Source organism: Eretmochelys imbricata, chromosome 3 (assembly GCF_965152235.1).
Source record: "Eretmochelys imbricata isolate rEreImb1 chromosome 3, rEreImb1.hap1, whole genome shotgun sequence".
Lineage (NCBI taxonomy): Eukaryota > Metazoa > Chordata > Testudines > Cheloniidae > Eretmochelys > Eretmochelys imbricata.
Genome location: NC_135574.1, coordinates 43,973,860 through 43,999,394, shown reverse-complemented (window position 1 = coordinate 43,999,394; position 25,535 = coordinate 43,973,860). Strand labels below are relative to the sequence as shown.

The window sequence follows — 25,535 nt, the reverse complement described above, 5'->3', positions numbered from 1 at the left end:
AAATGTGTACTAATGTCTGTATTGGCTTCATATGAAACAATTAGTAGACATATTAGAAAAGCTTTTCCTTTTAATGACCTATTGAATCCCCAGAGCTTTAATATCTAATCATTAGAGTTACTGCTAGATTTAAAATTTAGTAGAAAATGGTTACTTCTTAGTTCCTTAGTTCCTGCAAATCCTTTTTATTAAATCCTTTTATTAAGATTTAGAAACCTCCCACAAGCATTTGACAGCATTTTTAGAAAAGATTTATACTCCAAGACCTACTAGTGTGAAGTTAAAAATAAAACTAGTCTAAAATAATTTTCTGTTTTAGGTGTAACAATAAATGCTGGGATTATACTTGTTTTTACAGTGCTTGAGCTACACATAAGAATCCAAACATTGTAGTACGCAACATGTCCTCAAACTTTTCCCTGTACTAATATTTCATTAATCATAACACAATTTAATTCTAAGCTTCACAGTAATTATGAGCTTCAGTAGCTCTATGGTATGTAGGATTAATGAAACCAGCTACACTGTTAGCAGAAGTGTTCATAGTGAGACAAGAGTATTTGCTGAGGACTTCTTATGAATGAGTTGCTGTACCCTCATAAAGTTCTGCAGGAGGCATAAAACTAGAAGTAAGGGCATGATAAGCAGAACCTTCATATATTAATTTTTGAAAGCTGAGAAAATTAACCCTTTCTTTGCTGATTGCATACATTACAGAATATGTACTATATAATGATTTACCGTGATTGCAGGACTCTTAGTGTTCAGTGCAAGTAATTCAGAAACGTGCCTATATTTTAGCTTTCAGTATTAAAATGTGTTTCAGAGTAACACAAACTCTGTTAAGTTTATAGCTTTAAAAAACACTATAAAAACAATGTAGCTTATTGTTCAAACTTTGGTACCTACATTAGGTGACTAAACTTTGCATTTGGGTGCTCAATTTGATACTTAATAACTGCATTAATGACTGACTGCAAGGTTATGGGTGCCTCAGAATGCCCAATGATGGCATTTGAAAAGTGACCCCAGGGAGAAGATTGTTGTGTGGACATATAAAGGATTAATTATCAAACAATTAAGTTCAGGTATAGGTATTGGTTAAAAACAAATGGCATAAAAAGCAGCAGAAAAGTATGACAAAAATGACATAATTTCATTTCTTCTTTTCCAGGTCAGAATTGTGGAGGTTTAGTACAGGGACCAAATGGTACAATAGAAAGTCCCGGATTTCCTCATGGTTATCCAAATTATGCCAACTGCACATGGATCATTATCACAGGAGAACGTAACCGGATACAACTGTCATTTCACACTTTTGCCCTTGAGGAAGATTTTGATATATTGTCAATTTATGATGGACAGCCACAACAAGGCAATTTAAAAGTGAGGTAAAGTACATTCTTTTTTATGTGTTGTATATAATGAATCCATATTCCGACATCATATTTACAGCTACACTCCGTTGATGTTTCAGTGTTTTGGATGAAGTGTGTTGTGAGGACCTGCTTTCTTATGCCTTCCCGTTATTGTTCCTAACGCATCCCACTTTGGGGAAAAATAAGTCGTACTAGCTAAAGAAGCTAATTGAAGTTTCAGATCTGTATGATGACAATTTGGGTGAAAACCACAATAGTTGCAGGATTTTGCCAGACTATAAATTTCCCTCCAGATGTGTAGGATTCAGCACTTAAAAACTAACTTTGTTACAATTGCTGTTTGTAGTGCTCTTTCCATATTCTGTTCAGATACATGGTTTCTCAAGAGCTAAAAACAATTTCAAGTCAATGTCTGTTGTTTGTTGGTTTGTTTTTATTTCTTGTACCTCAGAGCTACATTATATTGCTAAAAAAAAAAGCAATATGAAAGATATGAGTGCAATACCATTAACAGTTTTGACAAAGAGAATGTTCAGATTTTCTGATTGTCGATTCAATCCAAAAAAGTTTAGAGCAGGAGAGATGGTGAAGGTATTGCACTGCTTGCAATCCTTGTGTGCCACATATGGGGTATGCATTTTTCAATATACCTAGTTTTTATTTTTAGTATTTGTTTTGCCTTATATCAAAGGAATAATGTTTCTTTTTCTGTCAAATACTTTTAGTACTAATAAGCTAAAATGTGTGGGGGTTTTTTTCACCAAGGTGCATGTATCTGTTAGAAGAAACTTCTTCAGAGACCAGTGTGGCTGCACAGGAGTAAGAGGCATAAACTCTTCAGGTGCAATCCTGGCCTCATTGAAGTCAGTAGGAGTCTTGTCAGGATTTTGGCCCTGAATTTTAACAAGGGCTCAGATATTTGACTCTTCCTCTGACCTTGAGAAAGTCATTTGACCTTTCTCTGCCTACATTTACCTACTTATAAAATAGAGAGGATACTAGTAAATACATTTGGGATGATGTAATGATTAATGTCTGCAAAAGTGTTTTGAAGGTGAAAGCAAGATTTGAGCAACAGATCTCTGTTGGCATGTTCCATGTGTTGTAACTTTAATTTATATTTGCCTTTGCTGAACTGAAGACATGCATGGGTGCCCTTCATGTTTGTTACAAATAACAATTACATATTTCATGGAAAATTGCTTAGTAGATATTAGCAAATTATAGTGTTATTTTTCACTGATAGGGTGTAACAGAGAATTGGAACCCTTCATAGAGAATATAGCTATTGATGTCTTTGCATACATTTCCAGATGTATATCAGTGTATTTTCCTTTTGGATAATTAAGCTACATTAATCATCATGCAGTCATTCCTCAGTTACAGATATGAACACATATAACCCTCTCAAATGATTTTAATGGAATCCGATTTTCACATAATTTTCTTTATTAAATCCATTTGATACCCAAATTTTGGTGGTTGTAGCAAAACTACATTGGACTGAAGCAACACACTCAGCAAGCTTAACATGTTGTCTAATCGCTTAAAGCAGCGGCTCTCAATGTTTCCAGACTACTGTACCCCTTTCAGGAGTCTGCTTTGTCTTGTGTACCCCAAAGTTTCACTTCACTTAAAAACTACTTGCTTACAAAATCAGATATAAAAATACAAAAATGTCATGGCACACTATTACTAAGAAACTGCTTAATTTCTCATTTTTACCATACAATTATAAAATAAATTGATTGGAATATAAATACTGTACTGACATTTCAGTGTATAATATATAGAACAATATAAATAAGTCATTGATGAGATTTTTCTTTCTACTAACTTCACTAGTGTTTTTATGTAGCCTGTTGTAAAACTAAGCAAATATCTAGATGAGTTGATGTACCCCTTGGAAGACCTCTGCCCCAGGGTGCATGTACCCCTGGTTAAGAACCACTGACCTAAAGGATAATTTTGTAAACTGATAGCAAAGCACAATACTGCTGATAAATACTGAGTTTTTAATAGTGACCAACTGTTGAAAAATGTTTTGGGATAATGTAGTGATGTACCAAGTTGATGTAAGCTGTGGTAAAAGCAGAGAGAATAAGTAGCTGTAAAGTTTATATCTGTGCATGTGCTTCTTACAATATCACATTTCTTAAAAAAAAATATTTAAAAGTTATGGGGAGAAATTTTGATCTGACCTCAGATACCCATATGTGATTTATACGATTTATATGTAGACATTGGTTATTATAAGCCTATGTCTACACTATGAGTTAGAAATGTCATTTCCCCTGCTTGCATACACATACCTACATTAATGAGTGGTTCAGAATACTACCTGTGACAGCAGTGTCTTCAGTCCTCATTGTAGAATCGTGTAATCTAAGTATAAAAAGTCAGATTAATAATGTCATGTTATAATCAAATCACATGTGTCAGTTCTATATTATTGAAAAAACTCCTTCTAGCAAAGCATCAGTATTTCATTATCAATCTATGATGAACTCTTCAAAACACAACCAAATTCTAATTAATCTAGGGGAAATACTATAAAATGTATTATTACTTCTTTGAATTTTATATTTTTGAAGAGTTGTTCATTTCTGATATGCAAACAAGTTCATTTCTTATATGAAAACTAACAGCATTTAGGGCTGTACTGGAATTCAAATGTATGATACTCTTGTGGAGGATTGATATGAGTCAGTGGTGCATTGAGCCAACAAGAAAGTTATTACTTATAACTCACTTTCTATTGATTCTGTTGATTTGTTGCTACACTAAAAAGAGTTGTACTTGGTAGCTCAAGTATCATAATTTAGTAGCTGGAAATTTTTTGTAGTCTATTTCTTTGCACTATAGCTATAACATCCTATGTAGCATAGGCACAGACTCCGTCGGTGCTTCGGGGCTGGAGCACCAACAGCGAAAAAATGGTGGGTGCTGAGCACCCCCTCTCCCCCAGCACCTCCTGCCTCTATCGGGTTCCACCAATCAGCGCCTCCCCCTCCATCCAGGCACCTCCTCCCCCAATCAGCTGTTTCGTGACATGCAGGAGGCTGGGGGAAGAGGGAGGAGTGAGGACATGATGCGCTCAGGGGAGAGGGCAGAACAGGGCTGGAAGAGGTGGGGCAGGGTGGAGTGGAGGTGGGGCCTTGAGGAAAGGGATGGAGTGGGGATGGGCCGTAGGGCAGAGCTGGGAGTTGATCACCCTCCAGCACAATGGAACATCAGCGCCTGTGGTATGTAGTAGTAGAAAGTAGCTTTTTTAAAGAAATAAAGAGAAAAGTATCCAAAGAGACATAGAGAGTGGGATAAGTTCCAGCTACCAAGAAGGGCCAAGGCACCAACAGATGTGAACCGACAATACTAACCTACAAACTAGTGCACCACTGACAGATACATTATCTTCTATGAACAAGGGAATTTAAAACAGACATTTAAGCAATTTTTTACAGTTCAGTTGTCATTTTAAGACCTATTATAATATTTACTTATCTTGTGCAACTGAAAAATGTGAAATGTCAGTTGCTCTAAGTATAAGCTTGGGTTACACCATAACGTCTTTGATTCATATTTGCAAAATCACTGAGGTCAAGTTTCACAAAGAGAAACAAAAAGAGAGACAGGGCAAATGGAACTGCCTGAATGGAAGCCTTTATTAGTGTGTCAGAGTTTCTGTCTGTGGAACCTTATAACTTACAAATTATGTTAGTGTAGTGAACTGTGGCCATACCATATAATTCTGTTATAATGTCATTAGTGTGTGTGCAATTCACACCATTTCAAAGTCAACATTTTTCCAAAAATGACCACAGGATGGTCTAAGATAAACACAGTTGTTATGCTGCCATATTTCAGTTATCACAGTGTGGTAACTGTTAATAAATGTGGCTGTTACCTGCGGTTTTCTGAACCTGAAAGTACAGTAACTTCTATTCTCCCTTCTTCAAGCAGTTTTTGAAATAAATTGATGGGGACACAACTCCATCTGATAAATGATTGGCATACATGTCAGTGTTTTCACTCCCCCCCAAAAAAATCCTTTTTATTACATCTACAGATCACCTCTAAAATAGTAATAATCTAAAGAAACCCAGATATAGTTGCCCAAAGTCTGAGATGACGTTGAGTGGTCAGCAGCAGTTTCTAGTGGGCAGCCTTCCACTTAGCTTCTGGCAAGTGGGATGTCAGCCTCTGAGCTCATAGAAAACTTATCCAAACATCTCCAATTTACACACTTATTTTTTTATAGGTTGCTCAAAACAAAGCACATAACTTTCAAACTAACAACTTTTCTAACATCAACAAGCAGCTCCTAGTCATGAGATCAGAAAAAAAATCATAATCGGGAACACCCAGATCCAAGGTCAGATATCCACACTTCTGCCCATTCTCATGATTCTTCCAATTTTACTTTCTATCCTTATCTGCAAAATGGCAGCTGCAGCTATTTCATATGCTTATGCAAAGCTCAAGTTATTCCTGACTACATGGCGTTCTTGCTTCCAGTTAATGGTGGCTAAGTGCACAAAGTGGCTGTGGTTTTGTTAAATCAATTTCTCTCATAACATGGCTGTCATTAAAAAGTAACTGTTTGCTTCAGCACTACCCACATAGGATCTGTTATATAGAATTGAACCATTTTCTGCTAGAGGCCAAAGGCCTTGCTCAGTTTATTTGATGTATTTATTTGGATTGTTACTACTCTTTAACAAAAGAGAATCCATCCAATGCTCTGGGCACCTCTCACAATCTTTTAAAGATAAACTAATAATTTTTAGTTTGTGTTCAGGCAAACTCATATTGGTTATAAATTGTTACAAAGTTGTTAATTACACACCTCACTACACACTTGCATGTGTAAATATCTAGTTTGTATCCACAAATGACTCTTTTGGCAGATAGGGTGCATTTGTTGGACCCATATTTGAAAATGTGGTCCTAAATCTACATTTGTAGTTATATGGATGTGGGTTTGTAATGTACTGTATCTTTCCTCTTTTATTATCTGATATGCTTTCTGCTTGTTGCCAATCAACAACAAGTATACTGCTGTCCATATACAATATTGGCTGTTATCAGTTATCATTCAGTTTATTTAAAATAGATATTTTTGGTTCAATAGGCTAGCCATAAAAATTCAGTAAGCTTATAATAAACAGATTCCTATAATTTTCTAACAAACATAAATGCAGCACACAGTAGAACTTAGTAGGTTGTTCTGCACTGTTTTCCGGAATTATTTGGAGCTGATATGGCTCAGCCTTTCTTCCTGTAGAGGAAGAAAAAACAAATCTTCTTGCCTGTGGACACGTGCTTCATTTGCCTTTTTAAATTCATATTTCCTGTCTCCAGCAGGAAAAAAAGTCTCTTGGTGTGCTTCTGTACTTCATTTCTTTCCTACTGCTGACTGAGGCCAATGCTGTCTGTTTTTGCAGATAAAAATATCTCTGAAGTTAAGGTTGGGCCCTTGGTGGTTATTAAGCCACTGTCTTGTATTTCATAAGCTCAGACTTGAGATGTCCAGCCTTTTCCACAGTCTGAGTTCTCTTCACAAGTGTTCTGGCAAAGCATTTTTATCTTTGTTCTCTTTGAGATTGAGGAAATAAACTAATGATTATGAGACTAGTGACTTGCTCTCTCTTTCTAATGAGTTAGTTGCTGGAAAAGTCTGTGAAAGGCAGAACTGTGTGATCAACTTTTTTGCTACTTGGAATTTTGAATGCAGATTTTTATCTTTCCATTGCACATGATTTTGCACAGCCCAAATTCAAATCAGGAAAAGCAGTATTTTGAGTAATTTTTTTTCAGATTTTTGAATATGTTGTACATCTCTAGAGAATTGTGAATTTACTATTAACAGAATACTTCTACAACCTAGTATAGTAATCAGTGATTAATGGTGGTTAATGATCCTTGCAAGTTAGTATTATATATTTATGTTAATGACACACCAATGGTAGCACACTGAAATCATGGTGGGTGGCTTTTGTTTTTATTGTTTTGTTATTTTTTAAAGTGAAGAACTTTTCTGACTTAGCAAGAATGTTATGGTGTGCCCTGATCATTTACAGTAAAAATAGACGCAAATCTAATTGACATTTACCACTCAAGTGTGTTGACACAGTAATGGATACAGGGTTGTGGAGGTGAAAGTGGAGTTGTGCTGGCCACTTATGTGGTAGAAGAGCTTTTTGACCAATGCAAAAATATGTCTAAGAAGTCACTGCTGAGAACTTTGATAATGGGTGACATGCATCCCCAGTTCAGAGATGGTGCAGTGCATAGTATATATACTAGCTGGCAGGGGACTGCTCATTTTCATTCTTAGGCAGATCATGCCCCTTCTTGGCTGAAAAAGGAGCTTTGCACCCTATCAAAATCAGATACTCCAAGCGATACCACTGTTGTCATAAAGCCATAAGTGAACTAATAAAAATATTAAATGTAGTTACTCAGGGAGGCAGCCCTGAGGCTACTACTTCAGGAAGAAGGATGATCTGACTAGAACTTGGAAGTCGCCAAGGTGACCATGGGAGGGGCACTAGGAAGCCTGAGACCAAAGAATGAGTTAAGACTGTTCTCTGTTTACTTACTCTCTTGTGGAAGAGAAAAAATCTACTTGAAAGAAATGTGGAGTGGCACTACATAGTTGACCAATAGTCTGGGTGAGTTGGAGGGAGAAGCCCCTCACAGTTACATGTGGTACCAGAACTGGGATCTGGCCTGCCTGTGGAATAGAAAATGATCTCTTGTTTGTGACAAAATGGCAGCAGCAGAAGGCTGCAATACAGTGGCCACGAAAATAGCAACAGCAGACTCAGGCCTTGCTTATGCAGTTAATGGAGAATGAACAGAAGCAGCAGGAAGCCCAGTTTGCAGCATCAACAGAGGTGTCAAGAAATCCACTTCCAACAGCAGGAGTGGCTGCAGAAATGATTGGCCCTAGGAGCACCAGGAAACACAATCAGCAATGGAACCCTTGGTTGGCTTGCCCTGGCAGAAGTTTGGACTAGAAAATGATCCCTAGGCCTTCCTCCCTGTGTTAGAGAGGGTGGCAAAGGCAGTGGCCTAGGAGGATTTGACATGGGTGACCTGAATAGCAGTGATGCGCAGGCAGCTTACTGGGTGGTAAACAATGACAAGAAAAACTCCTATCTAGTAATGAAGGTAGCTATTTTAGACTGATTAGGGCTGACTCCTGGGGCATAGGGACACTGGTTTCAGGTGGAACTATTTCCTCCAGAGGCATGACAGCCCAGAAACTGAGATCTTGGAAGGCAGTAGCTCTGCCCTGAGACCAGCTCAATAGAGAGGGTTATGAGCCAGATTATATTGGAATAATTCCTAAAGATTCTACCCACGGGAGTACAGAGCTGGGCAAGGCAGTTTTAGCTGATCTCAGGTAGAGAAGCTATGAAGCAAACTGAAGCCTTTTTTGAGGCTGAAGAAGAAGAGCAACCAGAGTGATATGACCAACTTGGGGGGTGGTGGGGTGAACAAGGGATGTCCCAGGGAAGCTGTCAAGGGGAAAAGACCATGAGAGGCTAAAACCTGGGAGAGAGACAGGACCTACAATGGGCCATGTGGCCCCACAGTTTAGCAGAAACACTCGGATGGGATGGACCAAGTGGCCCCATCACATGCTCAGTGTGGCCAGCCCACGTACATTAAATAGAGTTGTCTGGTTATGGAATGTGACTACCTAGGCTGTTACTACAGCATGACCAGGTGGTGGGGGTCCACTCAGAATTCAGGGAGGCTGGCTCTGGGTAGTACCAGTTAGACTGAAAATAAGAGTGGCTAAGGGACATGTAAACTCGTTATGTGTGCACTCTTGTCAGGGAAGATTGGTCAAGGATAAATAATAGACCAGCATCTCCCAATACAGGTCTTATGTATCCATGGAGAGAGCCACATCTACCCCACAGCCAAAGTTGACCTGGAGATTCAGGGTCAGAGAGTTCGTCTACGTATCAGGGTAGTTAAGAATCTGTCTTCACCAACAGTTCCTAGGAGTCACTGGGGAGGCTTCTCAGTCCGCATAAAGCAGGGACTAAAAAAGACCAGGACTAAGGGGGTTAGGGGTTAACTAGAAAAGGAAGTAAGAGGGGTAGAGGTCATAATAAAGATGGCAAAGGGAGGCTGAATGGGGGATAATGACCATCCCCAAAGACTAAGAGATCATTTTAGCAAGTATCAACAAGAGTTCATAGAATCATAAAATATCAGGGTAGGAAGGGACCTCAGGAGGTCATCTAGTCCAACCTCGTGCTCAAAGCAGGATCAATCCCCAACTAAATCATTCCAGCCAGGGCTTTGTCAATCCTGACCTTAAAAACTTCTAAGGGAGGAGATTCCACCATCTCCCTAGGTAACACATTCCAGTGTTTCACCACCCTTCTAGTGAAAACGTTTTTCCTAATATCCAACCTAAACCTCCCCCACTGCAACTTGAGACCATTACTCCTTGTTCTGTCATCCGCTACCACTGAGAACAATCTAGATCCATCCTCTTTGGAACTCCCTTTCAGGTAGTTGAAAGCAGCTATCAAATCCCCCCTCATTCTTCTCTTCCACAGACTAAACAATCCCAATTCCCTCAGCCTCTCCCCATAAGTCATGTGTTCCAGTCCCCTAATCAATTTTGTTGCCCTCCGCTGGACTCTCTCCAATTTTTCCACATCCTTCTTGTAGTGTGGGGCCCAAAACTGGACACAGTACTCCAGATGAGGCCTCACCAAAGTCAAATAGAGGGGAATGATCACGTCCCTTGATCTGCTGGCAATGCCCCTATTTATACATCCCAAAATGCCATTAGCCTTCTTGGCAACAAGAGCACACTATTGACTCATATCCAGCTTCTCGTCCACTGTAACCCCTAGGTCCTTTTCTGCAGAACTGCTGGCTAGCCATTTGGTCCCTAGTCTGTAGCGGTGCATGGGATTCTTCCGTCCAAAGTGCAAGACTCTGCACTTGTCCTTGTTGAACCTCATCAGATTTCTTTTGGCCCAATCCTCTAATTTGTCTAGGTCCCTCTGTATCCTATCCCTACCCTCCAGCGTATCTACCTCTCCTCCCAGTTTAGTGTCATCTGCAAACTTGCTGAGGGTGCAATCCACACCATCCTCCAGATCATTAATGAAGATATTGAACAAAATCAGCCCCAGAACTGACCCTTGGGGCACTCCACTTGATACTGGCTGCCAACTCAACATGGAGCCATTGATCATTAGCTGTTGAGCCCGACAATCTAGCCAGCTTTCTATCCACCTTATAGTCCATTCATCCAGCCCATACTTCTTTAACTTGCTGGCAAGAATACTGTGGGAGATCGTGTCAAAAGCTTTGCTAAAGTCAAGGAACGACACGTCCACTGCTTTCCCCTCATCCACAGAGCCAGTTATCTCATCATAGAAGGCAATTAGATTAGTCAGGCATGACTTTCCCTTGGTGAATCCATGCTGACTGTTCCTGATCATTTTCCTCTCCTCTAAGTGCTTCAGAATTGATTCCTTGAGGACCTGCTCCACGATTTTTCCAGAGACTGAGGTGAGGTTGACTGGCCTGTAGTTCCCAGGATCCTCCTTCTTCCCTTTTTTAAAGATGGGTACTACGTTAGCCTTTTTCCAGCCGTCCGAGACCTCCCCCAATCGCCATGAGTTTTCAAAGATAATGGCCAATGTCTCTGCAATCACATCCGCCAACTCCTTTAGCACTCTCGGATGCAGCGCATCCGGCCTCATGGACTTGTGCTCGTCCAACTTTTCTAAATAGTCCCAAACCACTTCTTTCTTCATGGAGGGCTGGTCCCCTCCTCCCCATGTTGTGCTGCCCAGTGCAGCAGTCTGGGAGCTGACCTTGTTCGTGAAGACAGAGGCAAAAAAAGCATTGAGTACATTCGCTTTTTCCACATCCTCTGTCACTAGGTTGCCTCCCTCATTCAGTGAGGGGCCCACACTTTCCTTGACTTTCTTCTTGTTGCTAACATACCTGAAGAAACCCTTCTTGTTACTCTTGGATGATGAGTTGGATGATGTAAGCAGCTCATGGTGGGGGGGGGGGAGGGTGGATTATCAAACACCTACTGGCTTTAGAAGAAGAGTTAGCCTGGGTCTGGGTGAAGATTGAGAAAGAGAAGCAACAATGTTTGATCCTGCAAAAAGAATTGTCTCAGACCCAAATAGGGAAAAGTACCAAGGAACTGAAGCCAGCAGAGACTGAAACTGAGTCTCAAAGTAAGCCAGCTACTGTGGGAGCCAAGACAGAGTCCCAGTCTCAGCAGAGTACTGTGAGACCCAAATTGAGTCTCAAACCCCGAGGGACCCAACTAACTTCCCCATTATACAGGTTAGTGTGGGGAGTCAGATGGGATCATACCAACAAATAGAGGCTAACATGAGGGGTCTGGCATGGATATAAGGCTCTGGTATGGGGCAGGATATAGCGAATTCCACTCTTATAGCTCCCATCCTTCAGACCAGGGAGCTTACAGAGTGATTGGAAGCAACAGAATGTGAGTTACAGAACCTCAAGCACAAGAAAGAACAACTCATGACAGATCTTCATCTCACTGACAAGGAAGCAGAACACCTACTTGTCACTTTCCATGAACTTGAGACTGAAGTATAAACTTTGTGCAGAGATTGAAAAGCCTATGTAGGTAGGGAACTCAAAGTCTAGGTAGAGAAGGTTAGACTGTATGTTGACTGTGCCAGGTGAGGCTGGGTTCATGACCCCATTGTATAAGACTTTGGGCAACTGGGATTAAGGGTTTTGCTAAGGGTTTTGCTTTAGGGACTGTGTTAGGAGCCATGGGACTGGAAAAATACTCAGTGATGGGGCAGTATTTATGTGAAATGCTGCATGGGGTTTCTTATGCTAAGTGACTAAGGAGAATATTTTGGTTGGTTTGGGGAAATTTTGGAGTCCTGGAGTGCTATAAATTATGTCTTTGGGGAAACCCGCCCCCATCTATTTTTCCCTAAAAGGGGAGAGAGATGTCACTGGGCAGCTGGTGCCTGCAAGCAGACTGGGCCCAGCTCCCCTGTGTCAGAGCAGGTAAGCCCAATGCAGCCAATTAAATGGACTGAGCTACACCTGTGACTATGAAAAGGCTGCTAGAGGCCAAGTGTGGGTGAAATTGATTGGGCCAGGCTTTGCCAGGGGAAGGGAAGCCACAGTGTAGTGGAGCTCCTGTGTTGAGCTCTTATAACAAGTAGCTAGGTGCTCAGGAAGTTGCCAGGATCAGTGTGCTGGTGACCCTGAAACCTGAGAGCAAAGAGTGAGTTAAATGACTGTTTTTGGTTTGTTTACTTATGAAAGAGAATAAAAGTGCTTGAAAGAGACTGGGTGGGCACCACATCCTCGGCTTATAGCCTGTGGGATAGGACAAGCCCCTCCTTGTTACATATATCATTTATTATATTTGTATTATAACAATGTCCAGAAGACCCTCCTAGGATCAGGGCTTCAGTTTGGTAAGCTCTGCAAAAACTTAAAAATAGAAGACAATCCCTGCAACAAAGATCTTAAAGTCAAAATGCTCCTAATTTGTTATTACATCTAAATTCCAAATTAGAAGCACCTGCTATCTCTACTGTGAGGTATCTAGCATCTTATCCATGTAGTACAAATAAGTGGATCAAAGTAATAAAGCTATGTGCACAAGTAGATACTACCTTTTATGTAAACGCAGTAATATTCATATTCCGTGATTGTTTATTTTGTCTGGGTTCCTCATCCCTAAAAACAAAAGCATAAAATTTCCCTATAAGCTCCTCAGAGCCTAAATAATTATAGCTATTATTTTCTGATATTATTAAACTTCTAACTCAAGGAAGATCTATAAAATGCATTATTCTAAACTAACAAATCTAATGGCTACCTGCAGACAGATCAATAATGATACGCAGAGCATTTTAATTTGACAGTTTACTAAGAAAGACAATTTTTGTCGTGATAAATTGAAGCACTGTGATTTTCTGACTGTCAATGAATAAGAAGAATCTTACTCAAGTACAGGCTGTAGAGGAACATCAACAAACGTGCCCAGGTTTCTTTATTATGAACCAATTAATTCAGACCTTTTAATCATACTTCCATGTATGTAAAATTCCCACTCACTCAATTGAATAGACTTGAGTAGCTTTCAGTAAAAGTTGAAAGTACTCATTATTTCCCTGGGGAGCCCAGGCCCATGTAGGAGTCCGGCCCAAGTGACTTGCTATGCCTCTTTAAAATCACCTTAAGCTATAAAATATACCCATACATCCCTAAGTGCACTACAGACACATACTCTTCACATGCATTTGCTACATTTGTTTCTTCTCTGAATAATCCAAATATCAATGTTTTTGTGAACAGTGCTGCTGAGATTTTGATAGCTACCTAAGTGGGTTGGATATCTAAATCCAATTATCTTTTCTCCAAGTTTCTGAGGTACTTTGAAAATCTTAAACTGCAATTTTCCACGAACAAGGTATTTTCAATAGTTAGTTTTGTGTGGCTTTGCATGTGGTTGATCTAAAATTATTTGACCCTCTAATTAAACCTGCAATCTGGTATGGAATCTGGACCCATTGCTCTAGAGGATAACTTATTCATCATTTTCATAGTGTTTGAGACCACTTTGCCATCCATACTTCTCAACTCATTGATTTCTTTTTATAAAGCTTGGTAGTAAAAAGCTGTGTGTGTGTGTGTGTGTCAATGAGTGCAGTTCACATCTGTGCAACACTTAAGACCTCAAAATATGGCTTAAATGGGATTTAAGTGATTCACAGGCCTTGTGAAGGTCCTCTTAACTGGAGTGACTTGATGACCTTAGCTTTCCATTTGAGATCTACATGAGTGTATAATACTAACATTTTAGTACTCAGGTAAAAGCAGTAAATACACATTTCAGGGTTTGTGTTTATTTTTCACAGGCTTTCACTCCTCCCCACCTTATGGCCACTTATTGGGCTGAGAGAAACCCCGGGAGTTGGATTTGTTCCAATATTTACACAATTGGAAACTTAAATATGATAAGAAGACCTAATAAATATCATGTTATCTTGGCCATACAAATAATTAATGTGGCATTAAAACACATATAAACAATTACATGAATACAGACACTAGACCCAACAAAGACTCCTTAAAAATATCCCTGTGTTCAGTGATACAATTGTTTAATTAAAATGGCAGACTCAAAAAAGAGTACATCTTAACCTTAGCAGAGCTGTTGCTCTGCTATAATTATTTCTTATTAATTTGGAAGAGTATTTACTGCAAAATCCCTTTATATTATAAGAGAGAGAGCCCTGCTAAGATTATCTACCTTTAAGAGCTTTGATGGGATTATACAGGGTGGGGGAGATGGTGAGAAGATGACACTTCTGTGGTGGGGCATCTGTATTTCCAGGATTGCTTGGAAAAAGACTCATGGTCATCTTTGAATAACAGCCCCATTTTGAATGAACTGGGAAGGCACTGGGGACCCAAGGGACCCAGAAAATCCAGGTGGGTGTGCAGAGTGGCTGAATTCCTGAATTCAGCCTGCCCCGCCCCACCCTCAGTCTGTCTACAGTTTAGTGGTTCCATTCCAGTTGTCAGTTTCCTCAGTAAAGTCTCTTTACTTGAATTTTGTGTGATGAAGAGTGAATTTCACCCTAAAAGTCTCGGGAGCCTTTGCATTTGAGATTTAAGCATGCTATGGCAGTGAGTACTAGAGATAGTATTCTTATGAAAGGTAAGACACAGGATTTATTTCAAGTTGCTAGAAAGAAATCATGTCAGTACCGAATCATCTACAGGCTTAGAAGTCATAGGAACTAAATAGAAAAAACTGTAGTTTTAAAAACTGAAACCAATTTGCTATACTGTAAATCATATTTCTAATACAGAAAAGAAGCTACAGAACCAAATTATGAAAAGAATAAAAACTTCTAAAAACAAAACAACTGTCTTGAAGAAAGCCTAATATTACACATATTACCAATCTATTTATATTTGCAATATATAAAAACCAGGCTGGATTTTGCATGGCATGCTGTACACAATCTTTACCAGTAAAACAAGCAAAGGAATTTGTTACATCGTGAATCTATATCATGTACTCCATATTTGTGGGATTAAAGACTGATCCTTGAGGGGTATGTTGCTGTCTGTAGTTATGTAGTCATTTTCTATACAGTTTCTCTCTCTCTCTCTCAGCTTAGTATCATTGACTCTCATTTACTTTCCATTTTGTTTATATGTGGCAGAAAGCAGAACTTTTGTCCTGTTGTTAAAAATGGTGTACAAAATATTTTTCTAAACCCATATTTTCTTTGGAACAGATTTTGACACCAGTTCTCACCTTACCAAATAGTTGGACACAGTAAGGTGCAACTTGATACCAATATAGATGTTGGAGTCTGGCCATTTGTGATTAAATTAACAAATATCAAACTCTATTTTCATAGTAATACTAAATAACCATGATAATTATCTATTTAATTAGTACCTTTTAATCTAGCCTCTGTAATCCATTGTACATAAGGCTGACTTATGTTGGTGAAAAGTGCCATTTTTCAGTTAACTAAATAGAAGATCTGACATTTTAACATTAAAATACACGGTACTTTATAGGATGTTGTCAGTATTGTCAGAATATATTTCTGATGGATTCAAATCTGACCAAATAGTAATAATACATTGTTACATCTGCTGGACATTTGATTGTCTGTGTGAAATTAACTGATGATCTCAGTCCATTTTCTGATACAAGAAGCACTGTCATAATTGGCAGTGATTGGTATTGTCACTGGCAGCCTCAGCCAACTGGTCAGGACTGAGTGACCATTGAAGCATAATGAAGATATGTTGCCATGGTGTTGAAGCATCTTGATGGGTCGATGTGTGGAACTATGCATTCTCATGGCCTGTGCTCTATTTTTCTGTGGCTAAATAGAGGATGCAGATTCTTCTTCTTTGCTAAATTGGCATATTTCACAAATGATCAATTCCCCATTTAAAAAGCACTCTTGAAAATAATCTAGTCCAAATCAGATAGCCCTTCAATATTTAGCTCAAACCTGAAGGACCTTACTTAATTGCTTACTCAAGAAAGCACCCATTGATGTCAGTGAGGTCCTTGGGTTTTGGCATTTTGTGACTTCCAGTATATTTTTGCAATGGGTGAAATGCAAAAATCTTGAGTTGTTTTTTCACTCAGACTCTCATTTGAGTGAAAACTGGATGAGGACCTCAGGATTTGGTCCAATATATTTATCATCATGAAGGCATGCCTGCATGCTGACTGGCTAGAACTAAACATAATGAGGAAATGATATTGATGTTGGTGGCACACCCCCTTCTGTCTTGACAGGAAACAGCTCTGTTGAAACAGATGGACTTTTTGTTTTTCTTTGTCTGTTCTTTTGAAAATTATGTTTCCCTGCATCTGTAGGACTCATTTGTATGCTGACAGAGTCCTTCACAAAGAAAGTTACAAGAATAATTTTAAAAAAAATCACATTTGCACTGTAGTTCTATTTGTAGAAGATAGTGTGAACAATGTCACCAAAAGAAAGCAAAATGGCAAAAAGAAAATAACAGATGGTAATATTAGACTACATTACTTATCTTAGTTGCCACAGCAGTTATATTCTTCAGGCATCAGAAAATAAAAATTCATAATTGTAACCAGACTAAGTTATTAAAATCTCAATAAAGGTAAACATAGTCCCATCAAGAATTAATAGAAAATATTTTAAAATCTTATCTATACATTTTAAAATGTTTTAGAACACTGAATAAGGAAAACTAAACTAAACGGAGCATAGGACTGGTAAAATAAGTTCAAGACACATCCAATAGAATAAGCAAAATCTATTATTAATATGTAACAGTATAAAATTTGATTGACTATCAATTCTGTTTCAGTATCAAAAATTCAAAGAAACACAGAATTCAGCAATCAAAGATAAAAAAAAAAAATCCCTTTCCAGCAGATTGTCTTTAAAGTTGTAAAATACAAACTGGTAAAGTTTAATTTAATGTGATAATTTTCAGGCAGAATGGGTTCTGTAATCTTATTCAACCAGAATAATTCCTATTGATAAACTGCAGGAAGGTTGAAGTATATTTGTAGAAATTAATATTGCATTCTCTTATTCAAGAGATGGTGCACCTCCTGAAGAGGGCCAACACCAATATTGCAGTATGTGTATAGCTTAATGTTTGCCTCTTACCATCATGTTCAATTAATCTTATTCCCCAAATGCTGCTGCACAAATTGTAATGTTTTTTCCCATGTGTTTACTCTGGGCACGTGTGATCACTTCAGGTAGAATTTGTTTCACAGTTTGGTTGATTATCAGTTGCACCTCCTGTCTCATGTACTAGCATCATTACAACCCTCACATGCATAGCTCTGGAGGGAGCTCATGTGAACGTGTTTCCTGGGCCATGAAATAGGGAGTCCACTAGTAACACAGAGAGTTTGTCAGCAGGGATTCCTTTGCAGAGCTGTGGAGTAACCAGTATGTATGTCTGAAATGGTGGGGAGAAATCTGTTCTTTAGTCCTCAAACCTCTGCACAATGGTGGGGAATGGTGACAGGCTGTCAGGATGAATATCCCCTTTAATCTCTGAACCCTTATATAGGGCTGGGAAGCAACAGGTAGGAATCTGGTGAGGACTAGGTTTTCCTTCTCCCATGTCTGGAAGACAGGAGACTGTGTCAGGGAGCCCTCTATCTTCAGTCCTGTAGGGAGACAGTACCAGTGGTTACCTGTGGTCATATATAAGAATGGCCATACTGGGTCAGATCAAAGGTCCATCTAGCCCAGTATCCTGTCTTCCAACAGTGGCCAATGCCAGGTGCCCCAGAGGGAATGAACAGAACAGGTAATCATCAAGTGATCCATCCCCTGTCACCCATTCCCAGCTTCTGGTAAACAGAAGGTAGGGACACCATCCCTTCCCATCCTAGCTAATAGCCATTGATAGACCTATCCTCCATGTATTTATCTAGTTCATTTTTTGAACCTGTTATAGTCTTGGCCTTCACAACATCCTCTTGCAAGGAGTTCCACAGATTGACTGCGCATTGTGTGAAGAAATACTTCCTTTTGTTTGGCTTAAACCTGCTGCCTATTCATTTCATTTGGTGACCCCTAGTTTGTATTTTATGAGAAGGAGTAAATAACACTTCCTTATTTACTTTCTCCACCCAGTTTTATAGCCCTCAATAATATCACCTCTTAATTTTCTCTTTTCCAAACTGAAAAGTCCAGTCTTATTAATCTCTCCTCATATGGAAGCTCTTTTCCAAACTGAAAAGTCCAGTCTTATTAATCTCTCCTCATATGGAAGCTATTCCATACCCCAATCATTTTTGTTGCCCTTTTCTGAACCTTTTCCAACCCCAATATACCTTTTTTGAGTAGGGGGCAACTACATCTGCACGCAGTATTCAAGATGTGAGCATACTATGGATTTATATAGAGGCAATATGATATTTTCTGTCTTATTATCTATCTCTTTCTTAATGATTCCCAACATTCTGTTCACTTTCTTGACTGCCACTGCACATTGAGTGGATGTTTTCAGAGAACTATCCACAATGACTCCAAGATCTTTCTTGAGTGGTAAAAACTAATTTAGGCCCCATCATTTTATATCTATAATTGGGATTATGTTTTCCCATGTCCATTACTTTGAATTTATAATCATAGAATTTCATCTGCCATTTTGTTGTCCAGTCACCCAGTTCTGTGAGATCCTTTTGTAGCTCTTCACAGTCTGCTTAGGACTTAAGTATCTTGAGTAATTTTGTATCATCTGTATCACCTAATTCCAGATCATCCATCTTCAGTCTTTATTATTATATAATCAAGGGATACCTTTGTGTGGATGAAAAATGTTGATTTTGGTATACTGTATACTGGATTTATTCCAAGATAAAGGTTTTCAAATCAACACCTTGATTGTTAAAGTTATGACCATCCATACCACTGTTGGTGTTTAAGTTCATAGCTTTTTTTTTTTTTTTGGTCACATTCTCTAGTCTTTTATTTCATGTTATCAGTTAGTATTCTCCTGTCCTTGGTCAGGAGAGCTTTGACAAAATGGAGTCTCAAGATATTCCATTTTTTGTGTCCTGCATTTTGAACATTGACCTCATTACTTCTTGTTCATCCTTTCAGTTGTAAAGCTTCCTTTAGTAACATCTCTTTCTACAATAGCACATAAAGTAGTTGGCAGTCTTATCCAACCAGACATTTTCTTTTTCTCTATCTTGCATTTGTTACCTAATAGTTCATGTTAATTCTCACCTCAGTAAGGTGAATCACCTTTCCAACTTCTGTTGAGTGGTGTTTTATTAGGAAGACACACAAGGCAGAAACCTTCAATTAGTTATCTTCTTTCCAAAACTATCATCTGCTCCTACTGTCATGCCAGATCGTTGAATAATTGGATCTGTCTACATGAGCTACTCAGGGCAGGAATCTTATCTTCCTACATATTTGTTAAATGTCATATACACCTACAGTATGTCACAATATTGTCAATAGAGCAGAAATGGATGATTTTGGCTCCATTTGAGCCCACACGTATCGTATTTTGGATGGTTCATGGGTAGAAAATAGAAAGGTCTCAATAGATAAGACATGCAAGGCTACTATTTGGTGGTCTGTTAAGGCACACCATGTCTAGTGTCTAGTGATAGCAGAGCCTGTGGATGTAATCAGTATTCTGTCTGGCCCTGTGCTGCAGCATGCTATTATGTTTTCTGCAAAGTCCCCTTACTCACATCCTGCAGGCAGCTGTGGCCAGAGATGCCTCAAAGGAGATGGGGTTGGGGGGAGGACAGAGCTGGTGCATAGACACCTGGTCTCTGTGCAGATGGCCTTGGTTTGTTTGGCTGGATTTAGCAGGCAACTGGCCCAATAATCTATTCTGTGAGGTACAATCCCTACCACCCCATCCTCTGATGGAACAGTAGGGTAGGGCTTTTGCACAGGTACTCCTCCTACATGATTTTCTGGGCCCTAGGGTGGACCTGATGTTTCCTTATTTCATCTTAAGTTTCTGTCATGTCATCCAATTCTAATTTTTGGGTAAAAACACACTTCATCATGAATCTCTATGTATTTTACTTTTGAACTACAGTAGGCTAGTAAAATACCATGGTAACCCTTTGTGTGATTTCTGGTTGGTTGGTGCAATATTTTGTTGCACACTATTTAAAATGCCAAATCTGAATTCCTTCTTTATTTTTAGAACTATTTTGTAGTCCATCAGTATTATATTTTCTGGTAATGGCTTTTCTAAGTAGTATTGTAGCATATATTTCAGCCTATTAAATATAAATTTTGCTACACCGGATTAGAGTGAAAAATTACAAAGAACAAGATAATATCATAATCATGATAATATCAGATAACATACAAGATCCATGCTACTTTTAGAAAAGAGAATAATACAGTAAATTACATTTTATATATCAATGATACACCTACAACCTAAGTATTATTTTCATTTTTTTGTCTCAGAAAAGATTCAGTAGAACTGGAAAAAGTACACAGAAGTGCAACTAGTCTGGATTAGTGATATGGAGAGGCTTCCTTGTGAGGAGAGAGTAAAAAGATTAGGGCTATTTCATTTAGAAAGGAAAAGGGGTTAGTCAAAGTTTGAGGCGCTGTGGGTGTTACAGTTGGGAATAGAAATTAGAGAGAGCTTTTTCTTTAATGCAGTTTTGTTTATTTACAAAGAATGTACAAACTCCTGTACCTCTGAGTGCAGGGGGAATCAAAGGGCAGGAAACTGCTTTTGTTCACAGCTCCAAGAACAGTCTTTTCAGCCTTCTCCCCAGGTTTCTTCCTGGGTCAGCCAGGCACTTTCAGAAGCTCCTTCATCCTGTTTCTCTATCTCTTCTCAGATGGTGTCACCTCCCCTGCCCTTCCCACACATACCCCGGTCAGAATATCCAGGTGAACACTCTGCCCACCTAGTGTTAGTTTCTGGGTTGACTCTATTAGGTTTTATTTTAGGTGTGGACCCTTAATTGTCTTTTACAACGGACTTAAATGGGGGACTCATTCAGACATCGGTTTAAGAGGTTTTAATTCCACCTATAGTAAGGCTTCACCCAGCTCATAACATTATATATACAACATGACAGAGGTATCTTGAACACTATTGAAAATGAAAATTTGTGCTTCTACTTACCCTGTCGTGATTACAAGAACCCAACAGTAGTAAAAGGTAACACTGAATAAAGGACATATCTTTTTTTTTTTTATAGACAATGCATTATTAATTTGTAGACTTCACTGCCACAATATATTGAGGACAAGAACGGAGTAAGATTGAAGAAAAGGATGAATCATAAGAATATTGGCAGTCAAATTAGACAGGAAAATGTATACAGTACATAAACAATCATTTTGTCATAAACTTCATAAACACTGACCACTGGGGTGAGGAAGAAACTTGTTAATGTGTGTTTGTTCACTATGGGAGTTTTACACCTTCCTCTCAAGAAGCTGGTATTGGCCACTGTCAGACATGGCATACTGGACTCACTGGACCATTAATCAGATCTGCTATGGGAATTTCTGTGTTCCTAAAACTTCTATTTTGCATAGTATCTAAAATCTTTAATCCACCCCAACCAATGGGTCTATAGATACCTTGATATTTACCAATAAATTTATATATAAATGTATTGTACCAATCACTTTTGATATATTCATTCTATTTTAAAAAAATAAAGTTGTATATTCCATGAATGAAATGAAAATATTGAAGACTGCTTTCAAAACATGTTCCCTGAAAGTGACATCAGAAGTATAAACATTGTCACTCTATTGTACCAACATTCCTCTGCAGACTACAAGGCAAATACGTTGTATGCTTGTTAAAATTAAAATCCTGACAGCTTCTATAAATATTTCACAACACACACAACTTACATCAACATTTGACATCCAAGAACAAAAAAGGCAGCGGGGGAGTAGACGGACAAAAATGGTGAAAAAGATTGTTCTTTCCAGTAATAGATATCACCCCATTTGCTCTAGCAATCTTGGCAAAGGGAAGAAAGCCTCATTCTCTTTATCAAAATAAAATACTAAACCATGGAAATTTCAGATCTGGTCAGATTCTACTAGTATGGAAGAGCAAATGGAGTGTGGCAAGTAAAGCACAAAAATCATGAATAGTTTTGTATGTGTTTTGAGGCCTTTATCCAAATACTCTGTTTGCTGTGTGAAAAAGATGTTAGCACCTCTGCTTGCCTGTGAAATGTTCCAGGTTTGGAAAAGGTTTGACTTAGCCTATTAAAAGATAGAACGAAACAATGTTAGCATGGCTGGCTCCATATGCCATCTGCTGCTGTGAGAAAAAAACATTTTAGCATTTATGTACAGAACAACAACAAAAAAAACCCATTACATTCAAATAATAGAAGTGTCATCCTCATTTCAGATAGAAAGGGGTCTAGACCCATGCAAGAGAATCTATAGATGTAAATCCTGAGCACATCAAGAAAATAGAAAAGGAGTACTTGTGGCACCTTAGAGACTAACCAATTTATTTGAGCATGAGCTTTCGTGAGCTACAGCTCACTTCATCAGATGCATACCGTGGAAACTGCAGCAGACTTTATATATACACAGAGAATATGAAACAATACCTCCTCCCACCCCACTGTCCTGCTGGTAATAGCTTATCTAAAAGCCATTTCCAGCACAAATCCAGGTTTTCTCACCCTCCACCCCCCCCCACAAATTCACTCTCCTGCTGGTGATAGCCCATCCAAAGCAATACCTCCTCCCACCCCACTGTCCTGCTGGTAATAGCTTATCTAAAAGCCATTTCCAGCACAAATCCAGGTTTTCTCACCCTCCACCCCCCCACACAAATTCACTCTCCTGCTGGTGATAGCCCATCCAAAGCAATACCTCCTCCCACCCCACTGTCCTGCTGGTAATAGCTTATCTAAAAGCCATTTCCAGCACAAATCCAGGTTTTCTCACCCTCCACCCCCCCACACAAATTCACTCTCCTGCTGGTGATAGCCCATCCAAAGTGACAACTTTGGATGGGCTATCACCAGCAGGAGAGTGAATTTGTGTGGGGGGGTGGAGGGTGAGAAAACCTGGATTTGTGCTGGAAATGGCTTTTAGATAAGCTATTACCAGCAGGACAGTGGGGTGGGAGGAGGTATTGTTTCATATTCTCTGTGTATATATAAAGTCTGCTGCAGTTTCCACGGTATGCATCTGATGAAGTGAGCTGTAGCTCACGAAAGCTCATGCTCAAATAAATTGGTTAGTCTCTAAGGTGCCACAAGTACTCCTTTTCTTTTTGCGAATACAGACTAACACGGCTGTTACTCTGAAACCTATCAAGAAAATAGTAACTCTCAGCATTCAACATGCAGTGCCCTACTGGTAAATGTTAGCATCTGTGAAAAGAAACTGAAATATGCAATTGTCCTGTTAACACTGACAGATTAAATACCAAGTATAATAATTGCTGAGCATCTTGCTAATAAAAAATAGTTACCTAATGATAGAGAGAGAGAAACTTTGCTGCACTTCTGGAAGGTGGCTCTAAGTCATCTCTGCACCTTTCCAGTTTTGGTCTGCTTGGGAACTGGAGGGTCCACAAGCATAACTTAGCTGGCCTCGGGCCACTTCTATTGCCCCATCTCTTTTCTGGGATCACTCTCATGAGACTGTACTCGTTTAAATGCAGACTCTGTTGCAATTATGGGCCACAGAGGAAGTGACTCCTTAATCTCTTTTCCAGATGTTATTCCCATTTTCTAATTCAAAAGTCCAAGGGAGGCCTCAGACCTATTTTAGAGATGCAAAACCTCAACACGTAGATAAGATCAAGTTTTGAATGTTTACCCTTGCTAATTCCATGATCCGTTCCCCGTCTCACAACTGGTTCACTGCCCTCAACTGAAAGGAGGCGTAGTTTCTGTGACTCTAGTGTATAGCCACATGGAAATTCCTGACATCTGTAGTAATGGGAGCTCCATTATCAGTCCATGATCCTCCCCATTTTCCTGTCCTCAGCTCCCCCAAGTTTTCACATAATTCATGGTGGTGGTGGCAGTGGTTCTCGTCTACCCATATCTGAATGATTGGTTAGACTGTGGTCAGTCCATACAGAAAATGGAGGAAGACACAGAGCTGATCCAGGCTCTCCATGCAATGTTTTGGGCCTGTTAATCAACAAAGAAAAGTCAGTACTCCTCTCAGTACAGACAATCAGATTCATAGGAGCAGTTCTTAACTCCATGTCAGCAAAAGTATGCTTGCCTCAGATCAGGTTTCAAACAATGTTTGACCTGTGTAAAGAGTTCAAGGTCTATTTCCATCTGATCGTGAGGAACTGCCTAAAGCTACTTGACCACATGGCAGTTTGCTTGTATGACTCAGCATGCCAGGCTTCACCTTAGCGTCATGAAGGGGTGGTTAATCTTTCTACCATCTCTCTCAGCATCCATTGGACATGCTGACTCATGTACCTGGAACTGTCCTCTTCTCTGGATTGGTGCATGGAGCTTGCAACAGAGTTCCCTTTGCTCCGTTGCTTCTCTTTATGACTCTAGCCACAGATGCTCCATCTCTCATATGCAGGAGGTGCATATAGGAAAGTTTTAGACTCAAGGTCTCTGGTCAGTGCAGGATTTGTCCCTCCAGATCAATGTGAGGTAGCTCTGAGCTATTTGTCTGCTCTGTCAAACAGTTCTTCCCCATATTATAGGCTGCTTTGTATAAGTGCTCACAGATGAGGCTGCAGCAACGTCTTATCTCAGCTAGCAGGAAGGTAGAGAAAATGGACTTTTTGATCTTTCTGTGTCAAGAATGAAATTGCATTCAAAGCATCTCACCTCTCTGGATCTCTGAACTGCCTATCTCACCATTTCAGCAAGGACTACAAGCGGTCCCTCAGTACTGATATAGTAAAGTCAATTTTTCAGAGTTGGTGCACTCCAGAAACGGATCTGTTTGCCACTTGATGACAGAACAGGAAATTTCATCAGTTTTGTTCAGGGGTAGGTTTCGGTCCAGGGTCTGCAATGGCTGTCTTCCTGCTTTTGTGGAAAGGGAAGCTTCTCTACACTTTGCATCCCATTCCCTTGATCTCCAG

At 39.3% G+C, this 25,535-nt stretch overlaps 1 protein-coding gene across 1 annotated transcript in view; it reads left to right on the top strand.

The window, feature by feature from the left end:
* Positions 1-475: 475 nt before the first annotated feature.
* Positions 476-25,535, top strand: part of CSMD1 (CUB and Sushi multiple domains 1) — a 1,692,034-nt gene continuing 1,666,974 nt past the window's right edge. Inside the window, exons 1-2 of the mRNA XM_077812120.1 lie at positions 476-545; positions 1,175-1,391. Of these exons, the coding sequence (XP_077668246.1) occupies positions 476-545; positions 1,175-1,391 (287 nt within the window). The remainder of the gene's footprint in view (positions 546-1,174; positions 1,392-25,535) is intronic.